General features: G+C 31.4%; 1 protein-coding gene across 2 annotated transcripts in view; it reads right to left on the minus strand.

The window, feature by feature from the left end:
- NAA16 (N-alpha-acetyltransferase 16, NatA auxiliary subunit) overlaps window positions 1-25,490 on the minus strand; it is a 107,161-nt gene that overhangs the window by 51,655 nt on the left and 30,016 nt on the right. For both annotated transcript variants that reach the window (XM_051983872.1, XM_051983874.1), the window contains exons 3-9: window positions 24,050-24,154; window positions 21,625-21,782; window positions 18,135-18,269; window positions 11,573-11,726; window positions 9,198-9,317; window positions 6,334-6,429; window positions 2,541-2,647 (exon numbers count right to left, since the gene is read on the minus strand). In XM_051983872.1, the coding sequence (XP_051839832.1) occupies window positions 2,541-2,647; window positions 6,334-6,429; window positions 9,198-9,317; window positions 11,573-11,726; window positions 18,135-18,269; window positions 21,625-21,782; window positions 24,050-24,154 (875 nt within the window). The remainder of the gene's footprint in view (window positions 1-2,540; window positions 2,648-6,333; window positions 6,430-9,197; window positions 9,318-11,572; window positions 11,727-18,134; window positions 18,270-21,624; window positions 21,783-24,049; window positions 24,155-25,490) is intronic.

Genomic DNA, 25,490 nt, shown 5'->3' on the forward strand with positions numbered 1-25,490 from the left:
TAATGAAATGATTGTCTTTTAAAAGAAACCAATCCTTTTTTATATTTTCTTCACCATTACTTAGTCCTATTGCTACTTTACTCTGAAATCAGATCAAAAGATATCTAAATCTCGAGAGTTAATTCTTTTAAAGTTTAGATGTCCTAAAAACTCACTGACAAATATCTATTTTAAGATTCTCATAATGATGACAGGAAAAAATTAATTTTTAATCACATCACAATAGTATCTAGCTACATATACATAATTTTACTAACATTTTACACTGAAATAAAACAAACTTATCTAAATCTTTGTTATTACTCAAAAATATTAGTGTATTCATTCTAAAGAGAAGATTGTGACCTTAAAAATCAATTTACTTTTCTATTCATATCTTTTAGACCAAAATGATTTAAATTCTGAACATTTTTCAAACATATTTAAAAGTAATTTCAAACCTAACATCATTAATGACCTTTTTTAAAAAAGGCAAAAAAAAAAGTGAAATCTTTATTTTATTCTAGATTTGTCAACAATTTTAATCCCTTTTCATAGTGATAAATATATGGAGTTTCTACAAGTTTTTCTGCAATTCAAATTAATTTCTCACAAATGACACAGAGTCTTACTTTAAAAAAAATTCTCTTTAGTAGCATGCTTACCCACCACTGATCTATGTATCTTAAGTCAAATATAAAAATGCTGTGTTTGTAGAGGAGTTATTAACAACTCACATTTAAAAAATATCGTTACTGTTTGCAAAGTTCTTTTCTCACAGCAACCTGAAGTGGATCATGCCAAGAATTATTGTCCCCAATTTTACAGCTGAAGAAAATTGTGACTTGTCTCTAACCATATAGCTAAGAAGATTCTAAAGTAAATTTTAGAACCAGTACTCCTGACTTCAAGCCCAGGACTCTTTAAGTACTACACCAAAAAGTTATATAAGCTATACCCATATAAAAGTCTAAAATAACATATACTCTACTGATTAATATGTTATTGTATTAATGTACTACATATACATATATATAAATATGTGATATGCATAGATGTTACACACACATACACACACATACACAAACACACGTATAAATTCTCCTCCATATATATTTTATTCTCCATTATTTTAGTCAAATATATAATAGCCTGGAGAAAGAACCAGTAGAAATTCACAATCCATGTATTCACTAAACTCAATAAAATGGTAACTGAAACATTGGGGTCAAACTAAATATACTATGAAGGTTTTTAAAGAAGGGATATAAAATATATATGCATACATCACTTTTACTAGTCAATTTAATGGCAAATTCTATTTTATCATCTTATATGAAGAATTCAAACAAAAACTGCCACAATTAAAAGGTTTCATTTTTAAAGACTTTTTTTTTCATTTATTTTGCCTGTGATGAATCAAGGGGAAACCTATAAATTATATTTGTCAATCACATCTAAAAGATGCCTAATTTCAAAATATTAATAAGTCCAAACATATTTAAGCTAGAAAGACACCAGATTAAAAGATGAAAAAGCTAATTAACTTTTTTTTGCCAGTTCTATTAAAACACTTGCCACATAAATTAACATATTTTTTTTAAATTGTTATTTGAGGTGGCTAGGTGGCACAGTGGATAGAGCACCAACCCTGAAATCAGGAGGACCTGAGTTCTAATTTCATCTCAGACACTTAACACTTCCTAACTGTGTGACCCTGGACAAGTCACTTAACCCCAATTGACTCAGCAAAAAATAAAATAAAATAAAAATAAAACGTTATTTTAGAAAGAATTCACATTTGAGGAAGGTAATAAATGGCAGAATAATGGATCTGAATCCAAGTTTTCTACTGATTTAATATAATATTTAGAAGCAATTTACCTTTTCACATACACACACTAAAAAAAACCAAATCATCTTGTGCTATATCTTTGACATTAAGATCAAGCTAAAAATCTAATTTAATTTTTAATAGATCTAACCTATTTCTAGGATTTTTTTACCTGAATCTGCAATTTAATTGATGTAGGAAAAGTCCCTCTATCAATGTAAGTTACTACTGATAAAGTTTATCACTTTTGGAATGTAATACTTTACAAATTCAAGTGGACACACAAACACAACGCCCCTACACATACACACTCTCTCTCTCTTATACCTGAAGCTACTATATAATTCCACCAGCATGCATAACAAATACAAATGTAGTATAAGTTCAAACTAAAAATACTATAAAATAATGGGTAAATTAATGGTGATATCTTTTAATCAATATCATAACCAAAATATCTCAAACTATAAACTCACTAAAATTAGTATGTATTTCAGGAGAGGATTTAGCTCTTTAAATCTTACAATACTCCAATGTATATGAGACTAACACTTACTTTACTATTTAAATATATTCAGTCCATGTTTAATATGATAAAAATTAGACAAACATATTATAGGAGGAAACTGTTAAACTACAAATTTGTATAAGTTAAAGAAATCGTTTCTGTAAGAATTTTAAATAAGCATAAAGCCTATATGAAAACTGAATAAATACCAAATTTTACCTTATCTGTATTGTAATATAAAGATTTCAAAGTGGTAAACAAGGGTGGGCAGCCTTTACTGAAGTAAATCCTCAGGAACTTATCCATTAGTTCTCTAAATTTTCCACCTAAAAACAAAATTGTATTTTGTTAAACTTATTCAATAAGACATTTACTGTGAAAATGACCAAGAATAAATCTTACTTAGGAAATCAAGAATTTCATTTGATAGCTATTTACAGGAATTTACTTGTTAGTGATTGATACTAAGTATGCCACAAAGAATAATGTTTTAGAAAAAAATTATCTTCTTATGTCTTTTTTCATCTAATACTTGTGTTTCTTTAAATTGTTTCATTTAGGTAATAAACTCTATTGAATTCATATCTTTCAGTAGTAATTTTAGAGACACGGTATCTTGTACCAATAGATCATTTGAATATTGCATATTCTAAATGTCAGACCTTACTTGCATTTATTCTGCTCAAGAGATTGGGAAATTTCACGAGAAATTAATGTCTCTAAAATTATTACTGAATGATGTCAAATAATTTTTTTAAAAAACCAGACTATTTGTATTCACATAAAATTCTGTCCATAAAGTAATAGTTACTCAGGATTTCATTTTCAAATCCTTCCCCCTCAAGGGTATTCATATCATATAAGGAGTCCTAGGATTTTTGCTATACACATCCTACCTTCAATCTCTTTATACCTAGAGAAAGACTTTTTTCAAAACTTACTTCATACCTCCAACAATGACCCCCTACAGAAACCTTTTGCTGATTTCTCCCCAACTTCCTAATAATTAGTTATAATTATTCCTAATAGTTAAAATACAATAACGCACTGTATTATTCTAAAAAATATTTTGTACTTTTTTGTATATAGTTTAATACAACAGCAGAATATAAGATTGAGTATAAGATTTTGTCTTTGAAATATCCAATGCTTAATAATGCCTTCCCTAAACATGGTAGATGTATAATAAATGTTTTAAAATGAACTGTGGTTGGCAAAAGCATACAGAAATTTCATTGCTTTATAGACAGGCATGATATAAAATAAATCTAAGAGATAAAATAATAATGATGATAATAATAATAGCTACCCTTTATATATTACCTAGTATATGCCAGGCACTATATGCTAAGCAGTTTAAAATTATCATCTCCTGTGATCCTTACAACTATCCTTTAAGATAAATACTATTATTATCCCCATTGTAAATAGGAGGCAACTAAGGCAAAGAGAAGCGAAGTGACTTGCTAAGCATCATAGAACTGGTATGTATCTTGATACCATATTTGAACTTCAGGCTTTCTTATTCCAGATCTGGCACTCTATTTACTATACCACTTTACCAAAAAGATTACAGTATGTTCTCAAAAATATTTGAAATATACCAGAGCTTAATCACCAAGCTGTCTTTAAGGTGCAAACCACTGGACTTTTTCACCTCTCACAACATATATTTTTTCCTTTTTTTTTTTTTTTTTTTTTGAGTTACTTTTAAAAAAATGTAGCTTCCTTATGCATAAGGTCCAAAACTGACCCACTTCACACCTCAGCAAACAATGTTATAGCAAAAGGTATCATGGTATGTAGATAAACGGCTAAATCAGGAGTCCAGAAAACCAGGGGCAAGTCACAATCATTCTGAACCTCAGTTTCTTCATCTTAACATGGAGTTGGTAACTGTAGCACCTATCTCACAAAGCTGTTTTACATTTAAGACTTACATGAAAAGTCCCTACAAATTGTAAAGTGATATGTAAATGTCAGTTGTAATTACATGGAAGTTTTGTTGTTACTCTTACTGCTGTTTTTACTTGTTTTCTAATAAGACCAAGACACCAGAAGGGTGAAATTAGATGTAAGAGAATGAGAACTGGGCAAGGTCACGGGGCCTCATTCTCTGCTGTGAAGTTATGCTGATCCAATAGCCAGATGCAGATCAGGAGAATGGAGGTGACCAGGATGCAATGGGAGACCTGGGCCTTTTTAAGCGCTGTTCTTTATTAGGTCTCAGTTTGACTGAGGCAATAGCCAATCAGTACCTAGTCCTAAAGGGAAAGACCCTGAGGATTTCCAGCCAAAACAGAAACAACTGCTATTTAAATTTAATCTGAACTAATCTGGGCCCAAACAATGACTAAGTCCAGCTCGGCCTGGGACCTATTACTGTCCAATTAAGGAGAACCTGAGTGATTTGGGTTTCAGTCACTCTGTACTACAAGTCACAGGAAGGTTACTGCAAATGTTCCTCTTTAAAACAGGTTTGTTAGATAATTATGCCAAATAGAAAAATGATCCTATCTTAGACTATACCAATTTGAAACTTCAAATTTTACCAAGAAATCAGAGGATTTTAAAATGGTCTTAAAAGTAATTAGAATTAAAAGAAAGGTATTTTAATGTATTTTAGCACTCTAACCTAAATATTCTCCATAAAGTAATACTGATATTAGTACAGAACAAATCTGCCTTTCCTAGAAATAATTGAAGGATAAAAAGCTGGGAGTTGGGGGACAGGGTAAGGGCGTCCTTGTTTAAAAAAAAAAAAAATGGCCCAATGATTGCCAACCATCGACTACAAAAACAATATTTAACAATAAAACTCTGATGTTTCAAAAAAAAAAATTTATAACCAGTACATCAAAAAAAAATCTTAGTTACATTGTATTAAAAATTGGCTCAATTGGGTAATGTTTTTATTTTTCTTACCTAAAAGAAAAGCTATAAGCTCACATTTTAAAATGATAAAGGAAAGAACAGCCAACATAGAAACTTATTCCTTTAGAAAGATCCTAAGTGGCTAATTTTATTTTTGCTATTTAATTGTTATCAAAGGAAATGGCAACTGTTCAAAAATGTATAATCTGGAGTCAAGAGCTCATCATGCTACCAAACTTTACTAATAAATACATAAAATGGCTGACAAAGGAAGTTTCTGCCAATTAACATTTTTCACATCCCAACCAACATCTCTAATTTCTAAATTGTACAGATACCCAATTTTACAAAGGAACACAGGTTCTTAGTGGTCATAAAACCTGGAACACAATATGCAATTAAGATATCTTTATAATCTTCAGAGAAAATGAAATGATCCAAAAAAACATGTAGAAAGTTTTTTTGTTTTTTTTTTTTTTTTAGTTCATAAGAGACAGATATAGAGATATAAAGAAGTAAATAAATTATTAAGAATTTAAAAGTCTCAATCTTGGAATCCCAATTTCAAAGAATCCCAAATCAAAATTCTGCACAATATCTGAAATTCTAAAGTGGAATGTATAAGAATTTTCTAATTACAATAATAATAATAGTATTGAAATTTTGTAATTTGTAATTATCCCATCATAAAAAGTAAGCTCCTTGAGGAAAAGGAACATGATTTTTTTCTTTCTTTGTAATCCCAAATCTTAGTAAAGTGCCTAGCACATAGAAGGCATTCAAATAAATGCTTGTTGACTGACCAAAAAAGGGGAAAAACTATGGAGCTATCCTGAACAGTCTTCAGGAAACAATCTTAATACAATACAAGGTAGGCAACAACCTATAGTATAAGATTTTTTACATTATAATCTCCATGGCATGAAAATCCATTGTTATATCTCTAACCTAAACTATTTTAAGATAAAATTAATGTTTTCCTTAATATGGGCAAAGAAAATACAATTTACAACCTTTGGATAGGATATAAAAATGCTTCCATCTTGGCTTTGCCTAGTAAGAAAAAAAAATCTAAATTCTTTAAATTATGCCAATTTGAAAAATGACAATAGTGATCTAAGAGATATCCAGATATTACCTGGGACAAAGTTTAAAGGTAATCTTCTGGGCAAAAATGCTCTAGGATGCCGCTTGCTTATTTCTTCATAAATATGAAGCCTCTCTTCTACGGTACCTAATATTAACAAATAACATATACAAGATATAGTAAAAAAAATTAAATACAATTATTTATCATACTATAATTATAAATTATATTATATTATACATGTATTAAATTGTGTTATAAATAGCAATTTTACATTTCTGAATTACAAATAAAACTATATCAAACTTAAAATTATGGCAAGATTGATTTTTTAATTTTGTAGTGCCAAGATATTTAAAATATTACCAAACTAGTTTAATAAATAATACTTTGAAAATCTATAGCATCATTCCCAGGAAGAACAGCCTTTTCTCAAAGAAGTGTCAATTTGGCATTGAATACAGAAAAAATATTTTGTTTGTTTCTCACTCTTTAATGCCCTTCATTATCACCAAAGTAACATAAATAATCACAAAACAACAGAGACAACACATACTTCGACAAAATTATATGGAAATAAATTAAAGCTATTTGGGTAGTTCTATAGCATCAAAATTCCTAAATGTCAGAAATTCATATTTCATTATACAACATCTAACAAAACACAAAGAAGCACAACGGACATATTAGATAGAGGATTGTACTGAGTGTCACATTTATCCTCTCTCTAACATACTAACTGTGGCAGGACTTCTTCCTTCCCCCAATAATATGTTTTGGAGCTCCAATGTGGTTGGATTTTAAAACTGAGTTATTCAAATGAGAATAATTATTTTCAGGTTATTAAAGGTCTGGAGATATTTTGAAACATTAAGTAATCTAATTCTAAAAATTATATGATAGTTATTGAAGAAAATGTGCTTTATATGGCCATACTTTATCTTATAAAATATCAAAAATCTGGGGCAGCAAGGTGGCATCTTGAATAGAATACCAGTTCTAAGAGTCAGGAATCAAATCTGGTCTTAGGCACTTAACACTTACTAGCTGTGTGACTCTGGGCAAGTCACTTAATCCCGATTACTTTGTCCAAAAGGAAAAAAAAAAAAAAAAGGCAAAAATATTTCTGATGTCAACAAAGTACAAATATAGTCTAAAAAAATGTACCCATTAGTTTCAGAGAAAAAGTCTTAAAATATAGTTATAATTAGAATATTATCAGACCTAAACCATCTCTGAGCCCTATTTGATGTCACAAGTTGGAGCTCCAGAACTTACCATGGGAGAGAAAAAGTCCTAAGGACACCTAAAAAATAAAGTACTGTGGTTAGTTTTTGTAAATTGATGTAATTTAAAGTAATATAGGATCCTCATATATGGAAGTTAATTTATTATAGTTCCTAATTAGACATGAAATATATTAACTATTTTTACTAGTAGTAAACTACTAGTTTACTATTAGTTTTATAGTAAATAAGACTTTATATTCACATTTCAGTAGTTTGACTTTATATTCAAGGTGGGAGGGGTAAGGGGATAGGGAGAAGGGAGGGAGAAAGAGAAGGAGGGAAGGAGAGAGGGGAGAGGGAGGGAGGGAGGAAGGGAGGCAGGGAGGAAGGAAGGGAAGGAGGGAGGAAAGGAGAGAGGGAGAAAGGAAGGAATTTACATCCAGCCAGCATTTAATCTGAGGAAGTATTTAACAAAAGAAATTAAAGAAAAATAAGCATGAAATTCTATGAGGCTTATCAAGTTCATATGATGACAACTTATATTAAATGTCTGTCTTTTGAACTCTACAAATAGAGGGAATGTGTTCAATTTAAAGAGGACTGAAAGAGATAAATGTTAGGGCATTTTTTAATCATGTATTTATATATATATAAAATAATTTATTAAATTATTATTTAATATTATTAATTATAGTAAACTCCAAATCTGGTAGGTCCTTAACTCTGTTCTAATGGTACAAGTGAAAAAAATTACAACAGTAAGGGCAAGAAAAAAAGTTATTAGTTTTAGTCTAGTAATTTAGAAATTCAGATAGCAAAAGGTAAATTTTATCTCTAGATAGAAACTGAAAAAACTGTCTTTAATGAAAAAATTAATAGATGGGAAGGGATAAGATAAAACTACTTCAAGAACCAAACTTAAGTCAAGTTCAGTGAAGCTAGCTGGTGTAATAGATAGAACACTAGCCTTGGAGTAAGACTAGAATTCTGCTTCAGACTTGACACTTATTAGCTGTGTAACCCCCTGTAAGACACTACCACCCCTGATTGCCCTGAAGCCCCTACTCCCCAAAAAAGTCATGTTAAATGACATTTGAACCCTATGTTTAATATATACATTCATTAAAGCATTGAATTTAGCCTAATGTCCTCTGACCATTTCTATGGCAGCTAATCATTAGCAGAGTATAACCTTAAACAAACCATAAGTTCACTGACTTTGTCTTCATCTATTTAAAAAAAAAAAAAAAAGGATAATATTTACAAAACCTATTCCAGGATTATTATCTGAAAAGTTCTCTGCAAAACTGAAAGTGCTATAAATAACTAGAGCCGCTGATAGAATTTTATGAACCTGAAACATATAAGGATAACTATACTGTACTGACTTTTCACGAAAGTTATTATCTTTACCATCAATTAGTAACAATTTAATTTATACTATGTTGTTATCTAAAAGGTAATTTTTAGTTTTCTCTAAAGCATTTAACATCTAAATTATCTCCTTAAAATTCAAGAATATTTAAATATTTATTAACATGAATTTATAATACAGAAAAAAAAAAAACCAACATTTAAAAATACCATTAAAATGTCTTGTTCTCTAATGCCTAATAATGAAGTTTTACAGATTATTCTTCAAAACAGTAACATTTTAGAAGCAATAAAAAGAAATATATTACATACGAGGTTGCAGAGCTTTCTCTAAACCTTCATAGTAATTCCAATTTTCAGCATTCCGATCAATCAAGTCTTTGAATATTTCACCAGCTTCTTTCAATCTTCCCAATTTCAACAGCATTTCTCCTAAAATTGTTTGATAACTTTTATGTGAACTAGTCAATTTATATTAAAATTATCAACTATAATAAATGGAGGAGGGGAGCAGAATATCTATGTTTTCTTTCTGGGAATCTTGTTGAAGACAACAATTATTATTATAAAGGACATAATTCAGTCTGACTTCCAAAAATCAAACTCCAGCTACACATCTCATTGAATGACTGCTTTGATTCCAGAATTTCTGGAAGTATTATTGTATAATTTCACAGAAAATTAAGTTGAAAAAGAAATCTTAAAAGCCAAACCATACTTGAATAAAAATTCTCTCTACAATATGTTGTCTCTAACAAATGGTTATAAAAGCTTTATTGAACACATCTAGCAAAGGAAAAAAAAAACAATAAGTGGAGACAGAAAATGAGGTTCAAATATAGATTTTGTTGCTATTATGTGACCTTGCAAAAAGTCACTTTTTGGTGTGATTTTTTTTTGCATTAGTACTCTAGAAATTACCCTTATGAATTCATAAAATGATTCCACTTTCAGAATCCATCAGAAAATGATTGTCTTTGCCTCTTTCATAAAATGAAGCAGTATCATTAAGTGTAAAGAATATTGAACTTCAAGACAAGAAAAACAGCTTTGAATCCAGATATTGATGTGTGACTCTGGAGATATCAAATTAATTCTGGGATTTAATTTCCTCGGCTGCAAAATGGATTAATATTTATATTCCAAAAGCTTCATTAGATTATTATGAGGAAAGTCCTTTGTGAACCTTAAAATGCTACAAAATGATACTATCTTATGACTAAAATTTTAGCTTTTTCATTATAGAAGTAAATTTCCAAAACTATTACCACTTCTAAGAATTTTTTTCCCCCTTATAACCCATATATTAAGAATCAAGAAAGAAATTTGTAGGTACAACACAAAGCAAATTCTGGCCCAGAGTAAAAATCAAATGCTAAGAATTATTACCTCCATTTAAACTGACAGGAAACCATATTTTTAAAATTTTAATCGGTATTTTTTCTCAATTTGTAAAGACAATTTTTAATATCCATTTTCTTTAAAGATTTTGAGTTCCAAATTTTTCATCATCCCTCTCTCCTCTTTCCCCTCTCTCCAAGAAAGCAATCTGATATAAGCTATATATGTACAATGATGTGAAACATATTTCTACATGAGCCAGGTAAAAGAAGAAACTAAAGGGAAAGAAATCACATGAAAATACAAAAAAAAAAAAAAATTAAAAGCAAAAAGTAGCATGTTTCGATATGCATTCAGACTCTCATCAGTTCTGTCTTTAGATTTAGGAACCATATGCGTAATAGCCATATTTCATTTCCCATAACAAGCAAATTAGTATCTCCCTGCAAAAATTTATCAAGTACAAATCCAATTTCATGCTGTATTCTGTTGAACAAGCACTGTGATTGTTACTGTAACTATGACTAGTCATAAAGAGCTTGGGAAGCATGGTATGTTTGGGGTTTTGAAGATCTCTGATCAAATTGATTATTTTGTTGGAGAATAGTTTATTACACTAAAAAAGAGATATGTTATTCCCATACATAAAGACATAAAGATATTCTTGGGAGATAAAATAGTATACACAATTATAGAAACAAACTAATTCAGCAAAAGGATAACTTTAAACACTGGGAAATGAATGTAAACTATTTGCATTTTTGTTTTTCTTCCCGGGTTATTTTTACCTTCTGAATCCAATTTTCCCTCTGCAACAAAAGAACTGTTCGGTTCTGCATACATATATTGTATCTAGGATATACTGCAACATATTTAACATATATAGGACTGCTTGCCATCTAGGGGAGAGGGTGGAGGGAGGAAGGGGAAAAATCGGAACAAAAGCGAGTGCAAGGGATAATGTTGTAAAAAAAAATTACCCAGGCATGGGTTCTGTCATTAAAAAGTTATTATAAAATTAAAAAATTAAATTAAGTTAAGTTAAATTAAATTAAATTAAAAAAGAAAAAAAAGGATAACTTTAATTAAGCTAACATCTTTCTTTAACACCATTATCACTATCCTTTCTCAAACAGCAAACAGGAAGAATGTTTCTGTAACTAGCAAAGAGTATTAAACACTTGAACAAGAAGACAAATGCTTAACTGGCATCTTTACTCTCATTATTGTATACTACTTCAAACAATATGGCCACAATTAGTAAGGCACAAGATTAAAATTTTAGAGGCTTAATAGTTTTTTTTGAAGGATGATTCTCAAAGAAAGAAAAAAACAGAATAACTTACCCTTAATTTCTTCTACTACAAGTTTATCACAGATTTGATTTTCATATGTTTCTATATGTTCTAAAGATTCTTGAAATAAATCTGCCTCTCTCATCACTTGATTCTGGTACAATATCAGTTCACTATATTCATAGTCTATTTTATTAGGTGGAATCTAGAAAAAGGGGAAGAGAAACAAAATAATCAAATGTCTAAAATAAACATTACACTGCCAATATTTAAAATTCTGCCTTCTCATTATTTTAATTGGAATATTCTTGTGGTAGAACTGTGATTCTTATCAGTGTGGGTACACTCATCACAAACACACATCAAGGACCTGTCAAGTGATAAGGCCAAGGTAATAAAGCTTCAAGATTTAAGAAAGGGAACAGAGCAAACCTATTTTCTGCTTATTGTTTGATAATTCATTTAGTTTCACTTTTTAAATACCAAGGACTTATATAATGATGTGTAACTTACTTTGTATGCTTTTACTAATTTATGTTATAAATATAATGCCTTTTTTGTATTGGTTATTAAGTTTACAATAAAAATCTCCCCAAAATGATCATTTCTTTTTTTGTGTGTTGCTCAGTTATCACCACACTTCTGACACCTAAAGACTGTTTTGATCTTTTTTCAACAAAATATTCATGAATTAAAAAGTATATGGTTTCTTCACAAACTATTCAGAAGTCCTTGTTTGATCCAAAACCTTATTTTCCATAAATTTTCTTAAGGCCCCCTCTTTCACAATGAAATTTCCTAAGAAAGTATATACATTCATTTAATTTGGAGCATCTTCTTAAGTTCTTTCTACAATTTCTCTAATACATCATTCTTTGCAAAGAATTTTATTTACAAGCTTCTCTTTTTAGCTCATCAAACTACAATTCATTTGGTGCCCTTAGGCACACAATAAAACAATACCCACCTTTTTTTGCCTCTCTGCAAATATAAAAATTATCCCTAAATTTGTTTAAGTATTTCAATTTTATTTATAGCAAGAATGTTAATTTCCTTGAATTCTTAGTTTGTGGTTGACTCAGTCCCACTTATTAACACCAAAGTAAATTAATGTGTGTAAACAGTCTATGAATTGAGTTTAATACATTCTAACTCCTTTTCTGCAATAAATAACTTAAATAAAAAAAAGGATAAGGTTACGATATAGTACTAAAGGGAATTCATGATTTTTTTTTCCATTTATTTCACTGAATACCAATTTTTTTTTTTAATTACCTGGTAACCAACATCCTGATGTCTATCTTTTCCATATTAAACCAGTTTACAATCTGACCCAATTTGTTCTCTATTGATCCATACTTGGCCCTTTCAGTTGGGTCAGATCTACCCATTTTCACATATAATGAGGCACTAAAATAGCTCTTTAACAGAGAGGGTTTTACTCCAAAACTGCAACCTCAAGGAAAAAAATACTACAGGTTGCCAGATCAAAAAAAAAAAAAAATTGAAAGATCAATAGCCAATATTACCCAGAATCTGGCAGCTTCTACAATAAAAGATTGGAGGGTCTAGAATATCATATTTCAGAAGGCAAAGGATCTAGGGTTACAACCAAGAATTAACTATCCAATGAGACTCAGTATCATCTTTCAGGGGAGGTGATGGAGCTTCAATGAAGTCTTTTTGAAAAAGCCAGAACCAAAAAAAAAAAAAAAAACTTTAATCTAAAAACACAGGACAGAAGAGAATCATAAAAAAGGAAACAGGGGAAAATATATATTTAAAGGTTAAACCTTTTACATCCCTGGTTGGGAAAGCAATATTTACAACTGTTTAGAACTGTATCTGACACTAGGGCAAAGTGGGGCATCACATGGACTGAGGGTGTGGTTGTGAATGAAGTTTGATGTGATAACATCAAAGAAAAAGACATGAAGGGGTGAAAAAGTTATTGGAAGAAGAGGAAAAGGGAGGTATAATGGGACAATCAGTTCACATGAAGAGAAAGGAAAAAACCTTTTACAATCAAAGGAAAAGAAGGGAGGGAGATGATCATTATCTGAAGCTTGATCTCATCAATTTTGCTTCTAAGAGGAAATAACTTAATCATTTCTCTAACCTTATAAAAAATTAGGAAGAGAAAGAAGAAAGAAAAGAGAGAGGGCAAGATAGAAGGGAGGCAGAAACTCTAGGGAAAAGGTAAGAGAAGGGGGAAAGAGGTATAGACGATAAAGTAGTGAGTGGAGTAGATTAAAAAAACATTACTAAGAGAAGGAAGGAGGGGTGATAGGAGATAAGCTAGTGGTGGGGTGTGTTTAAAAACACACACACACACACACACACACACAACTAAGATTGTGAAGTCCTTAAGGGCAAGGGATGTATTTTTTTTACCTCTTTAAATATCCCCAATGCTTAAAACAGTGAATAAGACATAATAGAAGCTTAATAAATATGAGTGATTAAATTTTTTTTTTGGGGGGGGGTTGTTGGAATCTTTACAAACTGTTAAGTCATTAGAGTTGATAGAGACAATTATCTAATTTAGCATGGTTCAGTATCACTGATCTGATCTTACAAGATGTTTTGGGCCAGAACCTGATACAAGGTACTAAGTAGAACTACTTGATACAATGCTTGTGTTCACATCAGTACTCATTGGAGTTCATAAATATGGCAGATTCACAAAGTAAACTTTGTAACTTTGTGAATTCACACCTCCTTTAGGTGGCCTCCAGAAGGAGTTAACCTTTGGGAGATGATATATAAGAAGTGGACTCAGTCAGGAGTTCAGCTGGATTTAGATTGAGAGGGGAGAGCCAAGTGAGTTCAGCCAGAAGCCCTCTCTGAGTGAGGAGTTTTACTTCGGAACATTGACTGGGGTCAGAGAGGAGCACTCTGGGAGATTGAGAGCCAGAAGCCTCTCTCAGAGGCAAGACAGATTCATCTTTGTGCTGGCTGGGCTGAAGGACAAACCTTTGGATTTGGAGACATTCGGAGAGAGCCCTTGGAACCAAGAGGCTGAAGGAGAAACCTTTGGATTTGGAGACATTTGGAAGGACCTCTTGGAACCAAGCAGAGAGATAGGCCTCTAAGCTAACCGGACTATATTGGAGGCAATAAAAGATTTGAACTTTTATCACCTAGCTGTGTTTTGAGGTGATAATTACTTTCAACTGCAACTAAGGCTGCCTCCAGAAAACCTCCCCTAAGAAACCTGCTTTCTCCCAGAGAGAAGCATCATATTATTTTGAAAGAAGAAAATCACCACAAGGGGTAAATCAGCTTTGTAAGGCAGCCTGGAACTTTTTTTTTTTTTAAATAACTTTTTATTGACAGAATCCATGCCAGGGTAATTTTTTTATAACATTATCCCTTGCACTCGCTTCTGTTCCGATTTTTCCCCTCCCTCCCTCCACCTCCTCCCCTAGATGGCAAACAGTCCTATATATGTTAAATATGTTGCAGTATATCCTAGATACAATATATGTTTGCAGAACCGAACAGTTCTCTTGTTGCACAGGGAGAATTGGATTCAGAAGATAAAAATAGCCCAAGAAGAAAAACAAAAATGCAAATAGTTCACATTCATTTCCCAGTGTTCTTTCTTTGGGTGTAGCTGCTTCTGTCCATCATTTATCAATTGAAACTCAGTTAGGTCTCTTTGTCAAAGAAATCCACTTCCATCAGAATACATCCTCATACAATATCGTTGTTGAAGTGTATAATGATCTCCTGGTTCTGCTCATTTCACTCAGCATCAGTTCATGTAAGTCTCGCCAGTCCTCTTTGTATTCATCCTGCTGGTCATTTCTTACAGAACAATAATATTCCATAACATTCATATACCACAATTTACCCAGCCATTCTCCAATTGATGGGCATCCATTCAATTTCCAGTTTCTAGCCACTACAAACAGGACTGCCACAAACATTTTGGCACATACAGGTCCCTTTCCCTTCTTTAGTATCTCTTTGGGGTATAAGCCCGTAGAAACACTGCTGGATCAAAGGGTATGCACAGTTTGATAACTTTTTGAGCATAGTTCCAAACTGTTCTCCAGAATGGTTGGATTCGTTCACAGTTCCACCAACAATGTATCAGTGTCCCAGTTTTCCCACATCCCCTCCAACATTATTTTTTCCTGTCATCTTAGCCAATCTGACAGGTGTGTAGTGGTATCTCAGAGTTGTCTTAATTTGCATTTCTCTGATCAATAGTGATTTGGAACACTCTTTCATATGAGTGGTAATAGTTTCAATTTCATCATCTGAATATTGTCTGTTCATATCCTTTGACCATTTATCAATTGGAGAATGGCTTGATTTCTTATAAATTTGAGTCAGTTCTCTATATATTTTGGAAATGAAGCCTTTATCAGAACCTTTAACTGTGAAGATGTTTTCAGCCTGAGACTTTTTATATTGTCTTTGCAACCTCTGGGTTAATAAATATACTGACTTACAATAAGCATTAACTAAATACTTGTAAAATTACATTAGCTTCATAGTCATGTACAAATACAAATATTAGGAACAGAGATAAAAACTCATTCTTCAAAAACAAGCCTTTTCCTCAAAAAATAAACAAACTTCTAAAAGCTAAACTTAAGATACCAAATAACCACAATTCAATGAATGAGCAAACATTTATTAAATATTTGATATGAGCCAGTCCATTGAATATAATTTTAACATCACTAAATTTGATATGATCTACTTCCACACATAAGAGAATTAGAAAGCTAAAAAAGATCTTTCTTTAACTTACATGAACTGATGCTAAGTGAAATGTGCATAACTAAGAGAACATTGTACAGAATAATCACAAGAATATATGATGATCAACTATGATGGACCTAGCTCTTTTCAACAATGAGATGATTCAAGGCAATTCCAATAGACTTGTGATTTAAAATACCATCCACATCCAGAAAAAGAACTATGGAAACAGAATGTGGATCAAAGCATAATATTTTAACCTTTTTTTATTGTTATTTGTTTGCTTGCTTTTTTGTTCTCATGTATTTTTCCCTTTTGATCTTTTTTATTTTTCTTGAGCAGCATGATAAATAAGGAAATATGTTTAAAAGAATTGCCTATATTCAACCTATATCAGATTTCTTGATGCCTTGGGGAAGGGGAAGGAGTGAGTGGAGGGAGAAAAATTTGGAACACAAGGTTTTGCAAAGGTGAATATTGAAAACTATCTTCATATATATTTGAAAAAATAAAATATAAAAAATATATTATTATTTTTAATGAAAAAAAAAAAAGAAAAAATAAAATATAAATAAAAATAATTTTTTAAAACATCCCTTTAGTTTGAGGTATAAAAAAGGCCAACACATAGGTAAGAACCTTTGAAGTGCCACAAACTATTGCAGAAATATCACTAAGTGTAACCAAACTTTTGTCATTCATTTAACTACTCAAAAAATCTTCACTGTATTCAATATGAGTAAACCCCTTTGCAGACTGTACATGTCTCCCTCCTATATATTTTTCAAATGAATGTAGGTATTATTGTGATTAATAAAATACAAAATCATAGCTTTTCTTCACTCCTCAATTAACAAGTTCTAATAATACAGAATTACTTTCATGTTTTCATGTGTCTGAAATTTTTCAGTTTAAAGAGGAGAGCACACATTGGAAATGTATATGCTGCAAATCATAGAACTAGAATTTATGAACATGAAAAGCAAAATTATATTGAGGCTATCCCTATGTCTCCTATATAGGAATATTTCTTTCTTTCTTTATTTTTTTTTTTTTTTTTGCTGAGGCAATTGGGATTAAGTGACTTGCCCAGGGTCACACAGCTAGGAAGTGCTAAGTATCTGAGGCTAGATTTGAACTCAAGTCCTCCTGACTTCTGGGCTAGTGCCCTAACCATTGCACCATCTAGCTGCCTCTATATAGGAATATTTCAAACAAAAATTCAATCATGCTGATAGATGCTACTTCCAATGATCTTGTGATAAAGAGTCATCTACACCCAGAGAGAGTGGACTGTAGGAACTGAGTGTGGATCACAACATAACATTCTTACTCTTTTTGTTGTTGTTTGTATTTCATTTTCTTACTCATTTACTTTCTTTTTTAGATCTGCTTTTTCTTGTGTAGCAAGAGAATTGTATAAATATGTTTATACATATTGGATTTAACATATATTTTAACATTTGACATATATTGGATTGCTTGCCATCTAGAGCGGGAGGGAAAGGAGGAGAAAATCTGAAACACAAGACTATACAAGGGTCATACCTCCATGACAACGTGCAATGTTGTCAAATTATCCATGCATATGTTTTGAAAATAAAAAGCTTTATTAAAAAAAAAAAGAAAGAAAAAAAACAAATTAAATAATCTAATTCTTAAAAAAAAAATTTCAAAGATTTGCTTAATAGAATTAACCATTGCTAGGAAAAGCTATCTTTAACCAAACAAGTATAAAAGAAAAATTAAAAACTCCAATAGAAAGCAATCTCTCTGAGAAACTATTAGTCATGATAAAACATGCTTTATTATTTAGGAAAGCTATCTAATTTTCCTCCCACCTCCCAAATGTCACCAATCATTATAAAGTTAGTCTTGAAGTAAGTCTTACTTGCTGAGTTTTTCTAAACTCTTCCAATAGTTTTAGTGCCATATCATAATCTTTCAGCAAATGATATGCTATAGCATATCCAATCCATGAAGCACGTTGGGTTGGGCGGAGCTGAAGAAGTTGATATCTTGTCTCCTTTAATAAAGAGAGGGCAGAAAATGAAAGAATTTTAGAACTGAAAGGAATTTTAATCATTATATTTGCCGTAAGAGATTTTATTTTACAAAAAAAAATCTTAAGAACAAAAAGAATTATATGATTTGTCCTGTATCTTTTTAACTATTAAACTATTAAACAGTTGATCTCATGATTATTATAATTTTCTAAATTACTAAATTGGTACACATAGCATATTTTTATTACTCCTTTTTAAGTAAAATTACTTTCTAATAGGGATCATGTTAACATTTCAATTAAAATACTATATTTATTCTATACATTAAAATAAAGTTTTCAGGGCCTACAAACTTTTAGATTTTTGTCCACACTTTTCATTGTGAGTTTTGATACTGATTTTTTTTTTTAAATGAATTCTCATCACACACTATTATACTGAAATTCTAGGTGCCAGTCTAGTGTTCCTTAACTTAAATGACCATTTTCAACCATATAAATATCATTACAGAAATTTATATAAATATAAAATTTTTAGACTTCAAAACAAATGAAGTATGATTTAAAATGGAAGGAAAAAATCTAAGAATACCCTATATAATATACTACCTACTTACATTGGCCAAAATCTCCAAATCAAATTTCTATGGGCTCAAGATTTTCATTTTTTGAAACTAACATCAACAAAGATGTAATATAGAGCTACCCTTGGAGCCAGAAGCTGAGTTCAAATCTCACATGTGGCATATACTAATTGTGTGATTCTAGCCAAGTAATTTAATCATTTAACATAAATCTCAACGTTTTGCTGAGCAGGTTCATATATATATGTTGGGGGAGTTTCTTTACAAAACATTCCCTCTTTTAATGAAATCAGATTCAATCATAACCCTCCTGCCTTCTCCCTCCAAAACATCTTAAGCTAGGTAATTGAAGATGAGATTTCTGAGAATCAGAACCTATGATTACATGAATTTTATTCTGTGTACACAAATAGCTAATTTCTTGTTTAAAGTCTCAGAGAACTGATGGTCACCAATTACCATATGACAAAGTCAAAACTTTACCCCAGATCTTCCTGACTCCAAGGACAGCCCACCAAAAGATAAATTAACATAAAGAACACATAAATACATATAAAGTAAATTCAAAGAACCTCAAAGTAGAAATAGACCTCAAAAGCCACCTAATCCAAGTGATACATGAACAAGAATACCTTCTCCAACAAGTATCCAGGACTGTTCTTAAAGATCTCCAGTGAAGGAATACTTTTTTCTTCACATAAGGCAGTTCATTAAATTGCTGGATAACTTCAAGTGTTAGGAAGTTTTTCTTTATATCATATGAAAATCTGCCTCTTTGTACTTTCACCTAATGTTTCTGATTCTGGTCTCTGGGGGCAAATAGAGCCAGCCTAACTCTTCTTTCACATGAGAGTCCATCATATAATTTTAAGACCATAGTCTTCTCTTTTCTAGACTAAATATTTTCTAGTACCTTCAATTACCTAAAAGGTCAAGCATGACCACGTCACTTGCCCATCATCTGTTCAAGAAGCTTCAAGGGCTACTCATTGTTGTTAGGATAAAATACAATCAATGCCATTATCTTAACAATCGACCACAGGGAGAAAAAAATTATTAAATCCATTTCCTTTTTATATTTTATTTGTAAATGCTAAATTAGAGAGTCAGCACAGCACACTGGAGAGTAAGCGCCAACTTCAGAATAAGGATTTCAAGACTTGCCTCTGATATATAAATAGTAGGTATGTGACCTCTGGCAAGTGAAAAGGATTACTTTGATTTATTTTTAGTTTAATTAAAAGATTAAACTGTGTTCTTTAGGAAACCTAGCCCCAATAGCCAAGCCAACCGCAACAGAAATAGTCTTTCAAGTCTAGATTACTAATGAATTTAGTGAAAAGATAGATTGACAAAATTTTCATCCTTTAGTAGCAAAAGGTTAGAATAAAATGTAATAAAAATAATCGTTGGATTACTCTTTTTACAAGCTAAATTACCCTTTCTAGTTTCTAGCATTGAACAAAGCTATGAAGTTCCCCTTTCTGGAAGCTGGAAATAGTTAGCTAGAAATTAAGTTCCTTTTTCCAGTCTTGGTGGATAACCTTTTTTTTTTCCTTGAACGAGAATCTAAGTTGAATAATGAAATCTCCGAGAAAGGGGAAGTGACTGCTAACTAAAGGCTAGAAGTTCCTCTTTTCCAATACACCTTCTGGTTACAAAAGGTACCACCTGTAAGCAAAGGACTTCTTGTTAGAATTAGGTAGGGTTGGGAAAAGCAAACCAGTCAAGTGAACTATCTTGTCCAATTGAATTATGTTCAAAACAAGTTTCTGCCACTTTTTTTTGATATAATCTTTTTTACTTTACAAAAAAAAAACCTGGATAGAAATGTTTACAAATTTTTTAGTATTTTTTTAAAGTTATAAATAAAATCAGCAATTGCATGTGTGTCCATTCATTACCTCTGACTACCATTTGAGTTAATATTACCTAAGAATCAGAACTTGCCTAGGTATTGTCTGCCATTTTAAAAATTCCTCTTTTCTGTTATACAAATCAATTCTGTAAATCACTCCAGGTCGCTGACATCTGAAGAATCAGGTGACCTGATTTGATATGCAAATGCTAGCTTTGCAACTTAAATGATAGGTGATATCATAACTTTGTTTTCAGTTTCCTTTTTATTCTAATTAATTTTAATGCATGTCAGTGTCAAAACTTGAAGCAATTTTCAAAATATAAAAGTTGTGGAACAGCTGTCAATTTGTATTATGAGGAAAGTATACCAATGAAATCACAGCCCACCCATCCCCAAAATTTAACTCACATATATTTACAAAATATAAAATTCAATTCACTAAAAATCAGGTTGAGCCTGAGTCAAAGGATAGTATGTTATTAACTTAAAAATAACAAATCAACAAGTGATGGATTATTTTTTTATTACCCCAGTTTCAATTTCAAAGATAACTAATGACTGAATTTCAAAAGTAACTATGAAGCTAAAGAAAGCTAGAGATATATTGCCTATAATTAATTCAGTCATTCCTTGTTTAAAGCTTCTTGAAATTGTTTTATTCACTTTTGAGTCAGGTATATTACACATCACAGAGTGGACACTGGATAAGTATTCATGGAATGAATGAATGCTCTAACCTCACTCAAAATCTGGGAATAAGGAGTACAGCCATGTTTTAATTGTCAACAGGGAACTCTTAAGTGAGAAAACTTCCTCTGATCAGTGCAAGTTCTTTGATAACTTACATTCAAATAAAACTATCTAAATCACTAATTCATCTTTTAAATTATGTATGTTTAAATATATATAAAATTAACGTTAGAATACTTACACGATAGCCTTCAAGGTCTCTCATTTGGATTTGTAACATAGAGAGGTCTCTCAGGATTTGTAGATTGTCTTTATCTAATTTAAGGGCATTTCGATAACACTTTATAGCTTCATCATATTTCTTATCAGAACGCTGCAAAAGTCCATATACATGCCAACCTACCAAGTTAAAGAAATCAACATTCACAGATATTGGAAGACAACACTGTACTTATCTTTTTAACATATTTCAGAAAACCTTTTGTTTAAAAATAGGGCTATTTCTAGTTCAAAGAATCAAAGTGTGCTGGATATTTATTTTTCATCATAAATACAAAACTAAGTCTCACAGAAAAAGTAGTCATAATATCAAATAATTTCTTTTATATAAAAAAGTTAAATAATATTTCATTTTCCCCTAATTATACATAAAAATAATTTTTAACATTTTTTAAAGTTTTGAGTTCTAAATTCTATCCCTCTCACCCATCCTCCCGAAGACATAATTTGATAACATATATATGTTATATATATATATATGATATATATATCAAATTAAACATTTCCTTTATTATTCATTTTGTAAAAGAAAACTAGAGAAAGGAAAGGAGAAAGAAGGAAGGAAGGAAAGAAGGAAGGAAGGAAGGAAGGAAGGAAGGAAGGAAGGAAGGAAGGAAGGAAGGAAGGAAGGAAGGAAGGAAGGAAGGAAGGAGGGAGGGAGGAGAAAAGGGAGAGAAGGAGGAAGGGAGGGAGAGAGGAAGAGAGGGAAGGGAGGGAGAGAGGAAGAAAGAGAGGGAGAGAGGGAGAAAAGGAGGGAGGGAGAGAGGGAGGAAGGAAGAGGGAAGGAGGAAGGAAGGAAGGAAGGAAGAAGGAATAAAAGGAGGGAGGAAGGAAGGAAGGGAGGAAGAAAAGAAGAAAGGGAGGGGAGAGGGAAGGAGAAAGGAAGGAAGGAAGGAAGGAAGAAGGGAGGAAGGGAGGAAGGAAGGGAGGGAAGAAGGAAGGAAGAAGGAAGGAAGAGAAGGGAAGGAGGAAGAAAGGAAGAGAGGAAGGAAGGAAGGAAGGAAGGAAAGAAGGAAAGAAAGAAGGAGGGAGAAAAGGAGGGAAGAAAGGAGGAAGGGAGGGAGGAAAGAAGGGAAGAAAGGCCAGGGAAGGACATAAAGGACAGACAAGGCAGAAGGACGTCCCCAGAGAGATGACTTATCCAAGTTATTGATTGAGTTAAACAAGTTAATTTCAATTAACATTATTTATAAGAGAAAAATATAATTGTAAGGGACCTAGTCAAGTTATAAAAAACACATCTCCATCCAAAGAAATTAAGTTGAAATACCTATAAAAATAATTAAAATCTGATTTAATTAAGCTTTCCTCTAAACTTTTTAGCTTTATAATGTACAGGAGATACTGTATACTTAAATAAAGATCAGTGTGTATACGTAATATATTGCTTCTTGTATTATAGTTACATATTGTGTTTCTTTTGCCTTTCTATTATATATTTTAGGCCAAGGACACCTAAGTTGAGCCTTAAAGGCAAAGAATTTCAGCACAGTAAAAATATTCAAAACCTGGAGAATAAGACTTTATCAATTGGGAAATAGATGAATAAATATGTGTATATGAACAGAATGAGATAGAAATGAACTGTACCAAATTAGCAACTCAAAAAAAAAAATGGAAAGATTTGCATAAAATGATGCAAGAAATAAAAAAGCCAAACCAGGAAAACAATGCAAGTGATAACTACTATAATTTAATCAAAAAGCAATCAAAAAAGCAGAACTAAGATTAAAGACAATGATCAACACTGGTTCCAAATGAAAGATGAAGAAACACATCTCCCTTATCTTTATAAGAAAATAGGCAGCTACAGGTTTCATATATTTATGTTATGAGATGCAGCTGAGCCTCACCTATAACCACGTATAACCTGTGTGATCTTGGATAAAATCTTTTAATCTCTAAGACCTCAGTGTCATTTATAAAATATACACAGGGGCAGCTAGGTGACACAGTAGATATAGCACCAGCCCTGAAGTCCTGAGAACCTGAGTTCAAATTTGATCTCAGATACTTAACATTTCCTAGCTGTGTGACCCTGGGCAAGTCATTTGACCCCAATTGCCTCAGGGGGAAAAAAGGGGGGGGGGAAGAAAAGAAAAGAAAAAATACATATAAAATTTCAATTCAAAATCTATTATCTTGTTGGCCAGTAATCTTGTTCTGTTTATAGTGAATTCAATTAATACCAAGTATAAACTTTCTGTCCATAAATGCTTAATAAGTGTTAGAATCACAATATTGGTCCAATGTTAGAGAAGTACCAATTTAATTAAAGTATCTATTTTTCATAGTCTAATAGTTCTTAATTTCATTATTCTGATATAGACAATAAAATAGAACATAAGAAATAAAAATTAAACTACCAAAGTACTTCAAAAGGATACAGACATGACTCTTGACATCATTCCGAAGACCTTTACGAACAAATTCATATGCTTCTTCTTTCTTTCCTAAACAGTTCAGTGTCAATCCTTTCATAGCTAAGGTCTCTGTAAAAGAATCATAAACCTATATAATGTATATATACAAGTTTCAAAAATCCCTACCTAGACCCAAATTCAACCACTGACCACATTTATATATAATTAACATCCTTTCTATCTTTAAAATTCCTTGAAATTCCAAACAACTCACTTTTTTTTCTTTTTAAAGAGACAGTCATCTTTGCATCTCTAGACTTAGATCATTCTGTTGGGGCAGCTAGGTGGTGCATTGGGTAGAACGCCAGCCTTGAAGTCAGGAGGACCTGAGTTCAAATATGGTCTCAGATGCTTAACACCTCCTAGCTGTGTGACCCTGAGCAAGTCACTTAACCCCAATTGCCTCAACAAAAATTTAAAAAATTAAAAAATTAAAGATTTGATATGGTCTATATCTCCAACCACTAAATTTGTGGGATGCAGCCAAAGCAGAATTTAGGGGGAAATTTATTTCTCTAAATTCTTACATCAATAAAATAGAAACAGAATAGATCAATGAATTGTACACACTACAACAACAAAAAAAAAAATTAGTAAAACAACAAATTAAAAATTCTCAACTAAGCACTAAACTCTGAAACTGTGAAAATCAAAAATAAGATCAATTATGATTGAAAGTTAAAAAAAAAAAACTTTTGAGCTAATAAATAAACCTAGGAGCTGATTCTATGAAGAAAAAAAGATCCAGTAAGATAGAAGCCATTAATTAATTTGATTTAAAAAAGAAAAAGAAAACCAAATATCCAGTATCAAAAATGAAAACGGTAAAATCACCACCAATGAAGATGAAATTAAAACAATGATTAGGAAATAATTTTCCCAATTTTATACTAATAAATCTAACAATCTGATTGAAATCAATGAATATTTACCAAAAATTAAATTACCTAGACTAACATATCAGGAAATGGAAATCCCAAATAATCCCATCTTAAACAAAGAAATTGAACCAGCCATTAATGAACTCTCTAGGAAAAAATCCCCACAGCCAAATGGATTCACAGTGTAATGTAAAGAACAATTAATTCCAATACTATATAAACTATTTGGAAAAATAGGCAAAGGAATCTTATCAAATATGTCACCCATATTATATGGATTGAAGACCAATTAGCAAAAAACATTATCATTACTTTAAAAAATAAGTAGGAGCACAATTAGGTCAAAACCACCAATATAAGACTATGAAGGACAACATATATTTAACATGTATAAATACATCATGACTGCTAGTCTACTGCCCTTCCAATAAGCCAAAACACTATCATAGATGAACCAAGATACAGTATGACACAGTCTCAGTTTAACATTAGAAACATTATCTAGAATAAGCTCCATAGAGAGC

This window comes from Antechinus flavipes, chromosome 3 (genome assembly GCF_016432865.1).
Source record: "Antechinus flavipes isolate AdamAnt ecotype Samford, QLD, Australia chromosome 3, AdamAnt_v2, whole genome shotgun sequence".
Lineage (NCBI taxonomy): Eukaryota > Metazoa > Chordata > Mammalia > Dasyuromorphia > Dasyuridae > Antechinus > Antechinus flavipes.